The 16,141-nt window shown below is 32.7% G+C and overlaps 3 protein-coding genes across 5 annotated transcripts; 2 read left to right on the top strand and 1 right to left on the bottom strand.

The window, feature by feature from the left end:
- The first annotated feature begins 688 nt into the window (after window positions 1-688).
- Window positions 689-3,613, top strand: LOC105344036 (PHD finger protein 24). The gene is made up of 7 exons (XM_011451611.4): window positions 689-1,004; window positions 1,912-2,094; window positions 2,397-2,475; window positions 2,648-2,835; window positions 2,943-3,094; window positions 3,184-3,261; window positions 3,398-3,613. The coding sequence occupies exons 1-7, from the start codon at window positions 747-749 to the stop codon at window positions 3,477-3,479; spliced, it is 1,020 nt and encodes a 339-aa protein (XP_011449913.3). The 5' UTR covers window positions 689-746; the 3' UTR covers window positions 3,480-3,613.
- A 2,487-nt stretch (window positions 3,614-6,100) lies between these two features.
- Window positions 6,101-10,987, bottom strand: LOC105344034 (ankyrin repeat domain-containing protein 29). The gene is made up of 9 exons (XM_011451610.4): window positions 10,861-10,987; window positions 9,378-9,488; window positions 9,037-9,135; window positions 8,532-8,630; window positions 7,862-8,059; window positions 7,435-7,533; window positions 7,119-7,214; window positions 6,928-7,026; window positions 6,101-6,809 (listed from the first exon to the last, which is right to left on the bottom strand). The coding sequence occupies exons 1-9, from the start codon at window positions 10,870-10,872 to the stop codon at window positions 6,696-6,698; spliced, it is 927 nt and encodes a 308-aa protein (XP_011449912.1). The 5' UTR covers window positions 10,873-10,987; the 3' UTR covers window positions 6,101-6,695.
- A 186-nt stretch (window positions 10,988-11,173) lies between these two features.
- LOC105344033 (small ribosomal subunit protein eS21) lies at window positions 11,174-16,094 on the top strand. Of its 3 annotated transcripts, none has more exons than XM_011451607.3 (6): window positions 11,174-11,234; window positions 11,484-11,545; window positions 12,578-12,641; window positions 12,759-12,830; window positions 15,719-15,774; window positions 16,030-16,094. In XM_011451607.3, the coding sequence occupies exons 2-6, from the start codon at window positions 11,496-11,498 to the stop codon at window positions 16,037-16,039; spliced, it is 252 nt and encodes an 83-aa protein (XP_011449909.1). In that variant the 5' UTR covers window positions 11,174-11,234; window positions 11,484-11,495; the 3' UTR covers window positions 16,040-16,094. The 3 variants fall into 3 exon arrangements, with proteins under 3 accessions (XP_011449909.1, XP_034312508.1, XP_011449910.1); XM_034456617.2 differs by having other exon boundaries at window positions 11,223-11,263; XM_011451608.3 differs by having other exon boundaries at window positions 11,231-11,292.
- Window positions 16,095-16,141: the final 47 nt, after the last annotated feature.

Genomic DNA, 16,141 nt, shown 5'->3' on the forward strand with positions numbered 1-16,141 from the left:
TTTCGTAGAAAACAAAAAATCATTATTCCTTAACTGGAACAATGCCAGACTTAAAGTTAGTACTTACTGCTACTGCAACATTAAACTTAAAAATACTATCCGTAAATTGATGTCCGTAAATGATGTAAAATGTTGTCCGTAAACTTCAATTGAATTTTACAAGACAATATTTCGATTATCATCATGCCCCAACACTACATGTATTCACTTTTAATTTTCGAACTCTATGCTTTTGTCAACCTGAACACCGAATTTTCAATAAATTAAATGCGTAGAAAATTGGAAAACTAATGTCGTTTTTTTCACTTCACAATAAAGTTTTCATGGTATATAGATTGATATTTTAGATAAGTTCAAAAGTTACAACAAACCAATTATAACTGTCACCTAAAATCGGTTTTCTAAAGAATGTAAGTAATTCTTCTCTCGCTAATTGGTCAAAGAACACAAAAGCTTACGTGCGATGATCTAATTCTTTATTTCAATACGCAATTCCGGGTAAAAGAAATTAAAAGATTAAATTTAATTTATGATTAACGTGTTTGTAAACGAACACTCAAAAACAGTCCTAAAATATCTTATTTATACCAATATACTAAATGTAGTACTCAAACTTAACGTTTCGCACTGTAAGAGTTTATCATAATCGTATTAAATCTTTTCTTTTTAAATGCTGAAAAGAAAAAGAAAAATCTGAATGACCTAGCTGTTCTGACTAAGTACCAGTAGTAAGTTCGTGGACAGTCATGGACAAAACCGGACAAAAATGGCACAAGTTCCTACCCAGAGCGGCCCTTGTGGGCTCGCTTCTGAAACACTGCAAAGATCATCTTCAAATTCGACAGGAGCTGAGGGAGTTTATGAATGAAATGAAAAAGGACTCCCAGAAGACACAGGAGGACCTCAAAGACGAGGACTCTGTGGTACGGGAGTGGTACATCAGGAGGAAATCGAACGCGGCGTCCGTCGGTCTGACGCACAGGGACCTACTGATGCGTCACCAGGTGAGTCGGGGGTACACATGTAATTTCGAACAGAATTTTAGTCTGTTGTGGTTGTTTTTAAACTTATGTTATTCATCCACATGTTAGAAAAAGGAAAGAGTTCTATTCATAAAGAAAATGATGTCCTTAGAACTCCAATTTTATGGTGATTGCATGCACAGAAATTACCTTAATTGGCTAATATCAATTAAGATGACACAGAACTATGAGTTAAGCATGGACGTCAACTAGTTTATAGACATGTACCATGTAGTAACAGAATGCTGAGTCATTAATTATACCTTTTCCGATATTTCTAGTTTTTAAATTTTTGGTGGTTCATGAGAGTATGAAAGAAGCTAGCATTACAGAAAAATCACAAAACACGCGTCGCGTCAGCGGGTTATTACAATTTTTCTGCAGTAATTGAAACATTCATAGCCGCATCAACCACTAAAGAACATATAAATAATATTATATATTACATCTTCTTATGAATTCGTGTAGAACGAGTAACGTATGTACAAATTATTGTTGATCGGAACGTTACATAGAAAGAAGAGCAAATTCTTCCAAATAAAGAAGTGCAAGTCTGGCGTCCGTCGGCGTTTAATAGTATTCCCTATTCCCAAGTTCAAGTTCATTATTTTGAAAGCTTTGTAAAAAGTTCAAAGGATGCGTATAATTCTTAGGCGGACAAATTGATTTATACTTTTAAACTGGCTGGAAATAGATTTGGTTTCGCCAGTAGCGGAATGAACAACAATGGGTTTTCTAAAGTACATGTAGTGGAAAAAATTCAATGGACAAATATCAAAACAATAAAAAAAAAACCCTTTTGTACTGTCGATTAGTTGCGTCATTTTTATTGTTAATTTATTTGATGTATTCAAGGATGGGTATACACCACTTTTGTTCTTTTTTCAAGGAGAATGAGGTTTGTCACATCTGTAGAAAAGAGTTCGAAGCCTGTGAAGAGCAGTATCCATGTCGAATATGTGACAAAGTGTTCCACAAAGATTGTGTTCTTTCCCTAAAGGAACTGCACCCGTCCCATCTTACCGCCATAAAGAGAGCCAACACCAGTGTCGGTTGGAGCTGCCCAGAGTGTGTAAGATTCTTTATAGAAAGGGCACATGCACCTGACGTTATGTATTTATCTCGATCATAATAAAAGCAAGAGGGTATATCTTTTTCATTATGAAAACATATGTAACGGCAGGTGCCTGTAATAAAGGGCATGTATACTGTGATTATTTAAAATCCAACAGTCATTCGGGAATAAAGAAAGAAAGATCGAAAGAAAAGACGGATAAACCGAGACAATGAAACAGTCCGAGAAACAGAAATTTGGATAAGTTCAAGCATGAAAAAGATATTGTAGTTTCAACACAAACTCCTTTGTTTTGACAGGACGACCTGAGTTTACTTTTAAAAGAAAAGGATCTACAAAGCATCATAGATACTTTCGATGAAGAAATCAATCCTAAAGGTAAAGGATCAGTATTGGCATCGTCGAATTCGCTAAAATATTCGAGACTGGCTAAGTTTCGGACGATGAACTATGTAAATTATCAATCTACATTCAATTTAGTTCACCGCTTTTAATGTTAAATTTCATTACCCCTGTAATAAATTATTGCAAGATTATGAACTTTTTACAGGAGGACAAATCACATTTGAAGAATTCATTGAATACAAGAAAAAACAATATGGACGTCATGTGACAGAGGATGAACGCAAACAGTTTGATCTCGAATTTCGATTGGTTGATACAGACGGCAGCGGGACGATTGATTGGTGGGAATTTCTTAATTTCCAAGCAAAAACGAAAATTGCTTCAAGGGAACAGGTTTGTTTTAAAGTAGATTTCATAATATTATACCTTTGACATATTATATAAATCGCTGGTTCATATACAAATAAAACTAGAATTGAAGTGGGTTTTTTGTACACCAGGCTGAGTTAGTTCACTTGCTGACGGAAAAAGAAGTGATGATGGCAAAGATTGCCTTCTCCCGGTTGGACATCAACAATGATGGCAGCATTACGGAACACGAAGCACGGAAGGTGTTCGATGAGTATTTTAGTCGTCTCAACATATCTGATGGGTATGTATATACATAGAATCACAGTGTTACCTATTATTGGTATGCTCCTTGATATGTTTATTTTTGGACATGGTTGATCTCTATTGAAGGAGGAAGAATACTGGTTCAGAGACGTATGCCAAGCATGCCCTTGAACGTGCCATGTCATTAGATGTAAAAGAAATGGGGTCAGTATGAGCAATTTTCAATAGACATTTATTAGTATTGTTTAATTGTTAATGTTCAATATTTGCAGATAAAAACATTTCATATTTTCCGAATAACATGCTTAAATTTACATGTATAACTATTTGTTTCTTTCAGATCAGTAACATGGGATGAATTTCTTAATGGTCAGGCACAATATATCATTGCTGTTCGCCCAAATATGACAGAGTTGAAATGAAGAAAGCGTGTTGTCGTTTTTGTGATTTTTTTAGTGATAGTTGCAAGCCATGAAAGGATTATTAGAGACAATGCTAGAAGTTGCAAGCCATCAAATGATTATAGATTTGCTTGGTAAATTGTGTTGTGCAAGAGAATTTTAAAAAAAATTGCATAAATTGCATTTAATGTTGTAGAATTCAAATTAAGACATCAAAACCATTGCCAATGCATAAGGTTTATTTGCTGTATAATTAAAATTATATTGATTATAACGATAATACAATTATGTAACAAAAACTGTCCAAATAATTAAGTAGATGATCCAGTTGTTTTGATTTTTTCACAACACATGAGTACATATGACTTGGACTACATGAGTTAATATCAATTCATAAATGGGCGACAACTCTCAAACAAAACTACTGTGATTATTAACTAGCAGAAAACAAGATAAAAAGATTTATTATTACAATGACTTACATGTAAATAAAAAGTTCTGAGGCATTATTTTTATAGTATAAATAATCATGACTATAGAGTGCATCATTCATAATCAAACAATATTCAACCAATGGCACCCCAAAAAGTTGTTAACAGACGCATGTTATGTTAATAAAAGTACCTGGTTTTCTATACCATTGGTCCATTTTATTGTTTTGGTATTTTTTTTAAAAGAAAAGATCGGCTGATGTATTAAGCTCAGAAAATAAATAATCAGTTACCACCATTGCTGATTCCATATCCACTGGTTTCATACGGTTTTATCATTCTGAATGCTGGGATTTTATTGCACAGTTATATTTCGTTATTCAACACAAATACATGTAGGTAGCAAAAATATGCATGTAGTTTTAATAAAAAATGCAGTATTAATAAAAGCTAATACTGTTCACAGAAACTCTTTTTTAATCACAGAATTAAATAACAAGTATGAATGCGTTTTATACTAATATATACAATACTACATGCATATCTAAAAAAAAAATTCTAAACTATTCACTATAGTCACTGAACAAATGATGCAGCCTGCAAACTAAAGCATTTAGATTTCACATCCTCAAGCTAGAATATTGAAACCAGGTAATTTGAGTTTGTTTACATCAAGTACTTCTAACCTCTAGAAAAAGATGATCTCAAAAGTATATTCAGAAATAAATAATCTGGAGATAAATGACACCAGTATCAGGCCACTATAAATGTTTGATTATTCAGAGAAATGAAAATTGCAATTACAGTAATTAAATGTTGAACAAAACATAAAATATAATTTCTGTTTGAAAAAGCATGCATTCAATATTGTAGTCTTTAACACAACCTTCCTTTTGAATTTGACTCTAAAAAGCTAAATTGCATAAACTTCTTTAATATTGAGAGATTGTGCTTTACAGAGGGGTGGTGTAAAAAATAATTGGATTTTATGGGAATCTACTATACATGAATTGCAAGGATTCATATCTGCACCATTCTCGACTTGAGACCATGAAACTGTACAAAAACCCCAAAAATATATGTTGTGTCAATTCATTGATATACAGTGCTCCGCCAAAAAAATATATATCGATATTCATTACATTTCTAGCAGTCAGAGTCATTGCATGTTGCATCATTAATTAATAACCAAATACATGTTACTTGAAATACGTATATCTATCCATGTCTATGTAAACTAGCTCACAACCAATGAAATTAAATCTATCAAATATCTTGAAGTGAATTTAAAACAAGTACTTTGTATTTTGATATTTGTATTCACACTGGTTATACAAATTGTAAAAGAAGAGAAACAAAACCAGTTTCACCATTGTGCTCGGTTTTTTGATTGTCAACTATTCAAGCATAGTACCTAATTAGTCCAAATAAACATCGTCTATAAAAAGCATCAACAGTTTCAATATCTACAAATGGCCAAAGAAGCACCAGCACAACATTTAAGGCAGCCTTCATTTCATGGAAAGACTTGGAGGATGATATTTACAAAAACTGACATTAAAAATGAAAATACCACCCATAAATATTATGCACCAATTTCAATTATTTCTCTGCATTACAAACGCACACAATTACATCCAACTAATCAATTCCTATTGTCTCAGAAACTACTATCAATGTTGAGGTATTTCAATATACATGTATATATTACAAGGACTATTTCTACCATTTTTTCTTCTTCAGTACACTGCTGTTGCACAAGATCTGTGCATGCTGGTAATGACTAGCATAGAAATATAAAATTGCACTACAATTCCCTAGCTCATGTCGCACTGGAAGTGCATAAAGTATTCAAATTATGATTATCAAAGGTATCAGTTAAGAGTATTACATAAAGACATCAATATAAATAAATATTTAAATATATATACATGTATACTTTAAAAGAAAGCAGATCTTGTATGTATCACAATTTGCAGTGCTGCATTGAATGTTGAATCATCTTTGACTTTAAAATCCATCCCTTTGAAACCCCCAACAAAATACAAATGCAGATTTTCTTCCCCTTTCTAAATACCGGTATTTAAAACTTGTTTGTTGTTGATACTTTCAGTTGAATTGATTTGCAAGATGTGCTGCAAGTAATGGTAATATGTCAGAAAGAGCCAATTTTATAACATTAAGTGGTCACAATACTTTTGGCTTCAAAATATATAAACACATAAATACAATCATTCACAGGATGAACCAACGCCATTGACACGGTGGCCTGCACCACATTAATAAACATTTCCAAAAACAATTTTAAAGCCTTGAAAACAAGGGCAAGATCATTCAGAAAAAATCAAAGTGCAAGCATTGACACTTTAAACTACATGTTTACACATAGAGGAGTCAGGCATTGACACTTTAAACCATACTTATGTAGGAATCACAATGTCTGAAAAACTTCTCATCAGGAAAAAAATCCAAGGTTATATTCATATATAACTTCTTTCAACAAAAAAAATGACATTAACCATGATGATGGTTTCTATATACAACCCTCTCTCTCCCCTTTTTCAACAAAAAAGTTTGAGAATGCGTAATAATAAATCATCTGCATAAAATTCATGTACACAAAGAAAATGGCCTACATGTACATATAAGTAGTTCATAACCTACCAAAAAAAAAAATCTAAATTTGCGTAATTATGAAACACTTGATGGTAAATATGGGACCTTGGTAGAATCACAGACAAACAGAAAGCTTGCTTAGCTGGAAGCCGGTGGGGGTTATAATCAAGTTCCTTAATCAGCTGGAACATTAAGGAGGAGTAGTGGGGCTTTTTCTGTCTTGACTGGTTTGGTAACTGTTGATAAATTTGGCAATGTAGTCATATCCAGCATCTTGAGCAAGTTCTCCTGCAGTTTTTCCCTCCTGAAATAGAAAAAAGGTCTGTGCATGCATGTGCCTTTGACATTCGATTAGAAAAAACTCTTACGTTATATTAGCTGTGTTTGACTATGGCTGAAAGAGTTCCTGTTATTTTCCCCACCTTGTTTTTGAGCCTTGTGTCTACACCATAGGACATGAGGAGCTTCATCACTTTCATGTGTCCAAACAAGGCAGCAGCATGGAGTGGGGTCTCGCCATTCTAAACACAACCAGCAATCAAAAATTAACTGTTAGCTTTAAATCCCGTGGTACTGAATTAAAAAAAAAAATTAATTCCTAAAACCAACAAACCTGCAATAGTCCCAAGTTAGGTTTGTGTTTCAGAAGCTGTTCCGCAACATCTAAATGGCCTTTGTGACAGGCTTTAAAGAGGGGCGTGGCTCCATCCTGTGAAAAGATAGTACACACCCTGTACATGTCTATAAATATACATGTACTAGCTTTAGCAGAATATTATAAGTCTTTAAAAAACAATCAATAACTTATCTAATAAGTATTTCAAGTGACATTTGGATTTAAAATTTTAAATAAAAGAAAACCTACACAATCTAACCTTGTTCCATTTGAGACAAATGGTGGTGTGAATAAATGAAAGTTGACTTTTTACCTCTCTTATGGCATCTACATCAGCACCAGATGACAGAAGCTCTTTGACGACAGAAGTATGTCCCATTTGTGAAGCTATCCACAAAGGTGTGGCTTGATCCTGCAAAACCATAGAAAATTTACTGTTGGAACATCTAACCTTGTTATCAAAAAAAAAATATAAAATTATTGCAGGACTTTGGGTAATTTGAAATGAAATGATCTGTTTTAAGAACTAGAATTTTTTTAAAATTTAGATTAACAACTCAAGTCTGGTCGATTCACTGGTATATCTTATCTTACCTGTTTACAGCATCAATCATCATTATAAATTTTAAATTATGAAATGGTTAGTAAAATTGTTCATTCAACTACTACAGTTTTAATCTAACTACACCTTGCACCGCTAAGTAACAGCATTATACCGTTCTTATGTTCCTATTACCTACCTGTCTTTTGACATTGACATCAGCCCCACGACTGATGAGGTATTTCAACAGATGAAGGTGACCGTTTTGTGCAGTGATGAACAGAGGTGTGGCCCCATCAATCATTTGTGCGTGGAGATCTGCCCCCCGGCTGAGTAACTCCTCCACGACATCCAGGTGATTACACTGACAGGCTACAAACAAGGGGGTCCCTCCATCCTGTCAAAATCACAGCAAATCAGACAATGTAAATCAAATCAATGTAAAACCATAAACCACAATCCATCCATACAACTATATGTAAAAGGATATCAAATTCATTTACCATACAATTTCCCTTTGTTTTCATTGATATTAAGTATAAAGGTAGTGCTTGTAATCCAGATGGTCTGAGTGAAAATGGTAAATAAATTGAAAAATAAATTGAATTGAAACACATTACCTCGAAGCTAGTCACATTTATTATCAAAATAATCATGAACTTCGTGAGTGACCTTGTAATTTAGCATCATTTTTGGAATTCCATGGTTGATTAGTGATTTTGCTTCGTTCCTCTCTTCACCAGTGATGGTGAGAACAATATAGCATAACTCACCATGGGTTTCAAATGAGGCTTTTATACCTCATTTACATTGGACTTTCATCAGAATCAATGAGGAAACATATATATTGTAATTCATTGTAAACTTACATAGCTTGCCAAATCCAGAGAAGCTCCACTGTCCAACAAAACACGGACAATGTCCAAAAATCCTCCTTGAGCGGCAAAGAACAGGGCACAAGTACCTGTCTGTAAAACACTCATAAATTTGAAAATCAATACTGGTATATACTGTGGAATCATTTAAATTTGTGGGGGCCAATTTTTCGTAAATTGTGGGTTTTTTGCTTATTCATTGGGGATGTAATTTCATGGATGCATTGGTTTTCAATTTTGGAGAGAAAAGTAACACTTTTATAATTTTTTTTTCAATGTAATTCATGGATGAGGGATACACAAGAATACCATGAAAATTAAGCCACCATGAATCCTAATGATTTCACAGTAGGCTTTTTTTATAAGTTACTCCATAAAATTAAAATACCTAACTTGTTTTCTCTCTGAGAGAGAGAGAGAGAGAGAGAGAGAGAGAGATGCAGTTTTGAACTTCATTTTAAAGTATATAATTAGTTGACCAATTTTCTGTGCAGCATACCAGTCTTCGAGCTGATGGATCTGCACCTTGCTTCAAGAGTTCTTTCACACACTCAAGATGGTTGTTCGCTGCAGACAAAATCAATGGAGTTGTTCCTTCCTAAAAGGAAGCCAAAATCAGATAACTATAGTCCAAGTAAAAAAATATTTCAGAACAGTCTCATCTAAATCAAGGCATTCAACTTCGATCAAATGTTTATAGACTATCTGCATGTCCAACAACATTTTCATAAAGAAACGAAGACTTCAAATCAATTACCTAATGAACATTTTGATAAAATTTATCCTTATAATTATTCGCATAATTATTCATTTAAATTATATAGCATTACATCATGTTACCTTATCTTTGCAATCCACATGTACTTTTCCACTGTCCAGAACACGCTTTAGTTGTTCTATATTCCCTTGTAAAGCAGCTAAATGAAGCTGCTGGTCAGAGGGTGTTTCCTTCTACAAAAAATAGATAGTGCTACTTTTGATTTGGCCAACTGACATATTTACCAAATTATCATAGAACAAAGTCTCCATTATCTTTAAAAGGACACATACCTTGACATCTAAAACTCAATGGGGCCAAAAATAAATATCAGAGGAATTGAGATACAAAAATGTACAATTAACAGTGGGGTCAGCTTTCAAAAATTATTTATTTGCAGTCTTCTGACTGACTAGCAAAAGGTACTCAACTCATAATAAAAATTAAGTTCCATACAAACCAACCCTATATTATCAGAGTCTATCTAGGCCAAAATGAAATTATTGATTGTTTGGAATTGTCTCATTGAAATACCCCCCCCCCCCCCCCCCCCGATAAAATTTTATTAGCAAAAAGTAAAGAACTTTTTTTTTATATGGACATTTTTATTTTTGACCAATTTTCAATTAGTTAAACTTCAAGTTTGAAAAATAAAAAAAAAAAAATCCCTCCCTCTTTCCTGGGTCTAGAAACCAACAGACGGTAATTCCAAACAAATGTTTTTCTTTTAAGGAATGCATGATATCAATTTTTGAAATGCCAAAGTTCAACTGATTTAAATTATGACATTATTTTTCACCCCAGTTACCCAATTTTGTTACTGCATGATAAAAACTACCGGTATTATTTTTTATCATTGGTTAATTTAGACATCTCTATTAACTTTTAAAAGACTTTTCTCAAATTCTCAAATTCCTTTTTAAGAGCTTTGGAAGTATTTGTAGGTAAATGTAAATACTTTTCATCTCTAGTGCTGTTAATTCTTCTAATCCTGCTATGTTATCTTTTTGCCTGCAGTTTTGGTATCATAATGAATAGCATGTGTTGAGATGAAATCACATTAGTTATTCCATCTGTTACATGTGTTAAATTCATAGTTGTAGTGAAAGTCGGTTTTGATTACGACAGTTTTGTAGACTAATGCAATTTAAACATGGCAGGTTTATGATTTCTTGCCCTTGAGCACCTTTCACTGGTCTTATCACTCGTAATGCTTGTCGGATCAAAGATAACAGTATACGAATTATGGCTAAAACTCTGTGAACTGTGATAAGAGCAACCCTAAAACGTTCTCTTATTATGGGTTCCCTCACATATATATTTAAATAATAAATTTTAACTTTTTTCTACATCTTTACATTATTAACATGATCAACTTTACTGTCACTGACAGTCATGTCAGTCACGGATGAGTGACTTCCAGATATCTTTTGCTGCAGTACACCCTTCCACGGTACCTTTCCAAAGACATTCACCCTTCCAGAAAATAGTATATTCAATTCAACATAAAACATAATGTCATAACAACAAATAAATGCAAACTTAGGGCTTAACTGAAATACAAACCTTTAAGGACATCTTGGAGGGAACCAAAACTTCTCCAACTTCCAACTTCTCCAGCAGACCAAAAGCGCACGGGTGAAAATAAAGTTACTCACCGAGACGCTTGAAAAATGTTGTCAACTCGTACGTGTATTTGATTTACAGTACAGTGAAAGTTTTAATGAGAGATCCCCTATATTGATTATGTTTTATATGTTTTCATGAGAACTTACTAATAAAATTAATCAATTTATATAATGACGAAAGACGGCCCATTTCTATACTCATTTATTTATGATTTTATGAGTTTTTATACCAACCCTTTCATATTAGGAACTATTGCATTATGGGTAATTATCCCATGTGCTTCCTTTTTGCTTATAACAGCCATTGCAGTCGTGTGTATTTATTTTGTCACTCTCTCTGTGTCAGTTTTTGAAGCTCAAATAGTTATAAGTATACTTCACATAATTTTTTTACGGATATTGAATTCAATTATACATTCACAACTATTATCAATACTGGTGAAGAATGATAATATTCATTCCTAAAATAAGAGTGGACATGTATTTGTTTCAGTAGATTTAGCATAGACTTACCCCTACTAAAGTGTGATGTAGTTTTCGAAATTTTAACTTATCTTTCAGTAAGTTGACAACATGCAGAACGAAACTGGAGAGTTTGTGGATATGTACATCCCAAGAAAATGGTTTGTTTACAAATCACAATGCAACTAAAATCTTTGATTTCTAGTAGTTCATGTCTTTTAAAAGAACATGTATTTGTGTTCATAATTTCATGTTTATTTGCTCTTTTACTATTAATATTCAACGTTTTTTTCAATGAATAATTATAACTGTACCAACATTATCGGCTAAGACCAGTTATCGGCTAAACTAAGAATTCGGGTTTATAGCACCCGACAATCCAAGATTTTTCAATTCAGTCATCTTTTTCAGATGAAAAACAGTAAGTTTGCATGAAATATGTTTTAAACATGAGCTTAAACAATCATTGTTTACTGATGTTTATCATCTTTGCACTTTTAGCAGTGAGGGAAGTGACGTAATAAGTTAAAAATTAGAATATTACCTCTTTGTGATACGTTATTACATCCCTTCTTTAATTTGACATATTTAACGTGTAAGCAAAAGAAATTCACTAAATTCCGAGAGATTCATAGGGCAGTTGAACGCCTGATTGCACAATTATGTATTGAATAGTCTACGATTTTGTGTATTACCGTATGGTAACAACTGAATAAGTTTATGAGTTTTGTGAATGTGCCGTATCATAACCCCTACGAGCTTTATTCTGACCCTGAAAGTGCATAATTCAAATTACATTTTGCAGAGTATTACTATAAAATCAACATGTACAGGGGCTTTACTATTTATCAGGAAGCTGATAACTGGTACAGTAAGTCGTAAAAACTCTGCAAGTTTGAGGCATGCTAAAATCACAAAAACAAGATGATTTGGGTTCTAAATAATGATATAATCTAACAGATAGATAAATAAGGAGTGCACCATGTAAAGCATGTCAAGTTTTATCCAAAGTGTCGAGAAATAAGGAAATACGAAAAGAAAACATTAAATTTAGCCGATAACTGGTACAGTGCCAGTAATGATTAAATGTCAACACTTATACTATAAAATGCTTTCTTTGGTGATTCATGTTGGATACATATAAGTATAGCTTGCATGATACAAAACTGTTAACATTAAATACATACTTTCAGCTCTGCAAGTAACAGAATTATTGCTGCAAAGGACCATGCTTCTATCCAGATCAACATCGCTGATGTAAGTTCAATATATTTTAATGTGATGTTTTATTTTTTGATAAGGCTACCATATTCATTACCTTAACTGGCATTTTGACAGGACTACGTATATTTTTTCTTGAATTCAAAATTACAGGTGGATCCCACCACTGGACGCATGACTGGATCCAACACAACATATGCCATCTGTGGAAATATCAGGCGAATGGTATGTGCATTTAATTCTTGCTAGAAAATATTTATATATTTAAAATATATATTATAAAAAATGTATATATTTAAAATATATAGAATATTTATAGATTGTTTTAGCATGTATAACGCTTATTTATGTAGGTCCTAGAGGTCTTAAGGTCCCACTAATGTGAAGAGTAATTGAAAAAGTAATTATAACTAGACACGATCTCGTTGCGAGCAACGAGGAGGTCTTCCGTCCAATTTTTAGAAGGAAATATGACATCATCGACTTTGATTTTCGACAGCAAAACATAATATGGAAAAAGTACAAATCCATTGTATCGATACATAACTCTGAGATAAAGATATTTGCTTCTATAACCTTTCAAAAAATATCTCTCAGTAAAGTGCTACAGGTTAAAGTCATTAGAGCCCTTTGGTCCACTTATTTTAGGGGCCAGCCCCTTTTCTGATATAAAATTAAAGTTCATATAATTCTTAACACATTTTGTTCAACAGGTGTTTAGAAATTCGTTACCGTTCTGGAGATATATGAAAATGAATGTTTTAGGGGCCGATCCTTAATCTCCTTATAGGGGACGTTTAAAGAAAATTCAAAGGTTGAATATTGGTAAAAACATTAATTTGAACAACTTTTCTTCTGCATTGCATTACAGAATATTTTTCCTTTCTGAGATATGGGTGATCGAAATTTTGGATTTTTGGTCCCTAAAAACCCTTAGATACGTAATACATGACAAAATCAATACATTGCTTGGATACATGACTGTGAGATAAACACATTTGCTTCTATAACATTTCACAAAATATCTCTCAATAAAAGGTTATAGATAAACGACTTGAGAGCCCTTTGATCCCCCTAATTTTAGGGGCCAGCCCCTTTTTCTTGATATCAAATGAAAGGTTGTTTAATTCTAAACAAATTTTGTTCAACAAGTGTCTAGAAATTCATTACCGTTCATGAGATATATAAGAAAGAAGGTTTTAGGGGCCGATCCCATATCTCCTTAAAGGGGCCGTTTGACGAAATTTTGAAGGTTGCATTTTGTTAAGAACATCATTTTGAACAAATTTCCTTCTGTACTGTATTACAAGATATTTTTCCTTTCTGAGATATGGATGATAAAAATTTTGGACTTTTGGCCCCTAAAAACCCTTAATTACGTAACACATGATAAAATCATTACATTGCTGGAATACATAACTGTAGGATAAACATATTTGCTTCTATAAGTATAACATTTCACAAAATATCTGTCAGTAAAGGGCTACAGATTAAAGACTTTAGAGCTTTTTGGTCCCCTAATTTTAGGGGCCAGCCCCTTTTTCTTGATATCAAATGAAAGGTTATTTAATTCTATACAAATTTTGTTCAACAAGTGTTTAAAAGTTCGTTACCGTTTTGGAGATATATGAGAAAGAATGTTTTAGGGGCCAATCCCTTATCTCCTTTTAGGGGCCGTTTAACAAAATTTTGAAGGTTGCATTTTGTTAAGAACATTAATTTGAACAACTTTTCTTATGTATTGCATTACAAAATAGTTTTCCTTTCTGAGATATGGGTGATCGAAATTTTGGACTTTCGGTCCCTAAAAACCCTTAATTACGTAACACATAATAAAATCATTACATTGCTTAGATACATAACTGTGAGATAAACATATTTGCTTCTAAAAAAGTTCACAAAATATTGTTCAGTAAAGTGCTACAGATAAAAGACTTTAGAGCCCTTTAGTCCCCTTGTTTGAGGGGCCAGCCCCTTTTTCTTGATTTCAAAAGAAAGGTCTTGTAAATAAAAACTATTTTTACATTACATGTTTTAACAAAATATTTTTCAGAAAAGAGATAATTAAAGAAAACCAGAAAAAATTAAGACGTTTTTTTCATCTCAATTTTCGGGTCCATGCGAGCTTCGGCGCCTTTAAAGCTAGATCAAAATGAAAATAAAAATACAAATCTACAATATTTCGTCTACTATCCCTGAAAGTTTAAACTCAATATCTTTAATAGTTTAGGAGAACTTAGAGGTACAAGCCACCCCTCTGAAAATCGCTAAAACGTCAATATCTCAAAAACGGAAGTGACGTCATCAATAAAATCAAAAACCTATAAGGTTCCCATCGCTAGCTATTATATCTGAAAGTTTCGTGAAAATCAGTAGAGTCGTTTTTGAGAAATCGCGTGCTCAAAATTTGTAAGAAAAAAAAAGAAAAATAATAATAATAGGGAAAAAGAAACCGAACGAAAACAATAAGGTCTTCCGCTGGAAACGGAAGACCTTAATGACACTGAAATTTTTAGCTGTAATCGATTAAATCACGATTAAAAAGTAAAAGTAAAAAATCTCTTCAATAAAAGATTACTGTGGATTATTTAAAAAAGAGTAATCATTGCAATTGATTACAGTTAACCAATTATGATTACCCCATTCCTGTTGATGGGGACTAAAGTGATTATTGCAAAATGACATGTACTGCCCATTCTCAGATAGTGCTTTGTGGGCATTGCAACTTGATGTTTTATAACACGCTGCTCATGTTAGCATTCTTTTTATTAACCAAATTTGCATATCTGAACATGATATAACAGTAATTTTTTCTTCAATACCTCATTAAGATAAGTTTATTCAATGGGAGTAAAATCTGATGGGACATGTTTTCTTGAAAATACATAAGACAGGTTGTTTAAGCACTAAGGTTGCAGAAAAGCATCAACTCTTAAAGTGCAAAACACTGGTCAACTTTTATTTGTATTTTGTCTAGTGCATAAATTTAAAATCAAGCCATAAAGCATATCTTTCACTTACCATCATAGTGCTTATACAGTTTTTATATTTAAAGGTATTGTTAATAGTAAAATTGTCGTCAAAAACTAAGATAAGTTTTTGTTGTTGTGTAGGGAGAATCAGATGACTCCTTGATCAGACTGGCTAAAAGAGATCACCTCATAGCCCAGTAAGTACTCTGATTTATAAAATGTCAAGTTACATTCAAAGTTTTTTCAATTTGTGAAGTGGATGTATTTGTGATAAATTTAAAATGCTTTAAAGTATTTGTTGTTAGAAGTTTTACTTGAAATAAAGGCATTGCTAATTCAACAGTTTCCTGTTTCAAATTGATTGCATTTTAGAAATCAGCTTTTTTTTTTAAAATGTTAATATGTTTCACCATGTTTAAGATTAAAATATTTCTCTTGTTTTTTTTCCCTAGGAACTTCTGAAGATGTAGTGAAATGTGTTACTTTTAAGAATAATAAACACTTGCACAACATCAAAGTTTGTCCTTGTTTTTCAGTTTATTCGTTATAGATTATTATACCAGA

This window comes from Magallana gigas, chromosome 7 (assembly GCF_963853765.1).
Source record: "Magallana gigas chromosome 7, xbMagGiga1.1, whole genome shotgun sequence".
Taxonomy (NCBI): domain Eukaryota; kingdom Metazoa; phylum Mollusca; class Bivalvia; order Ostreida; family Ostreidae; genus Magallana; species Magallana gigas.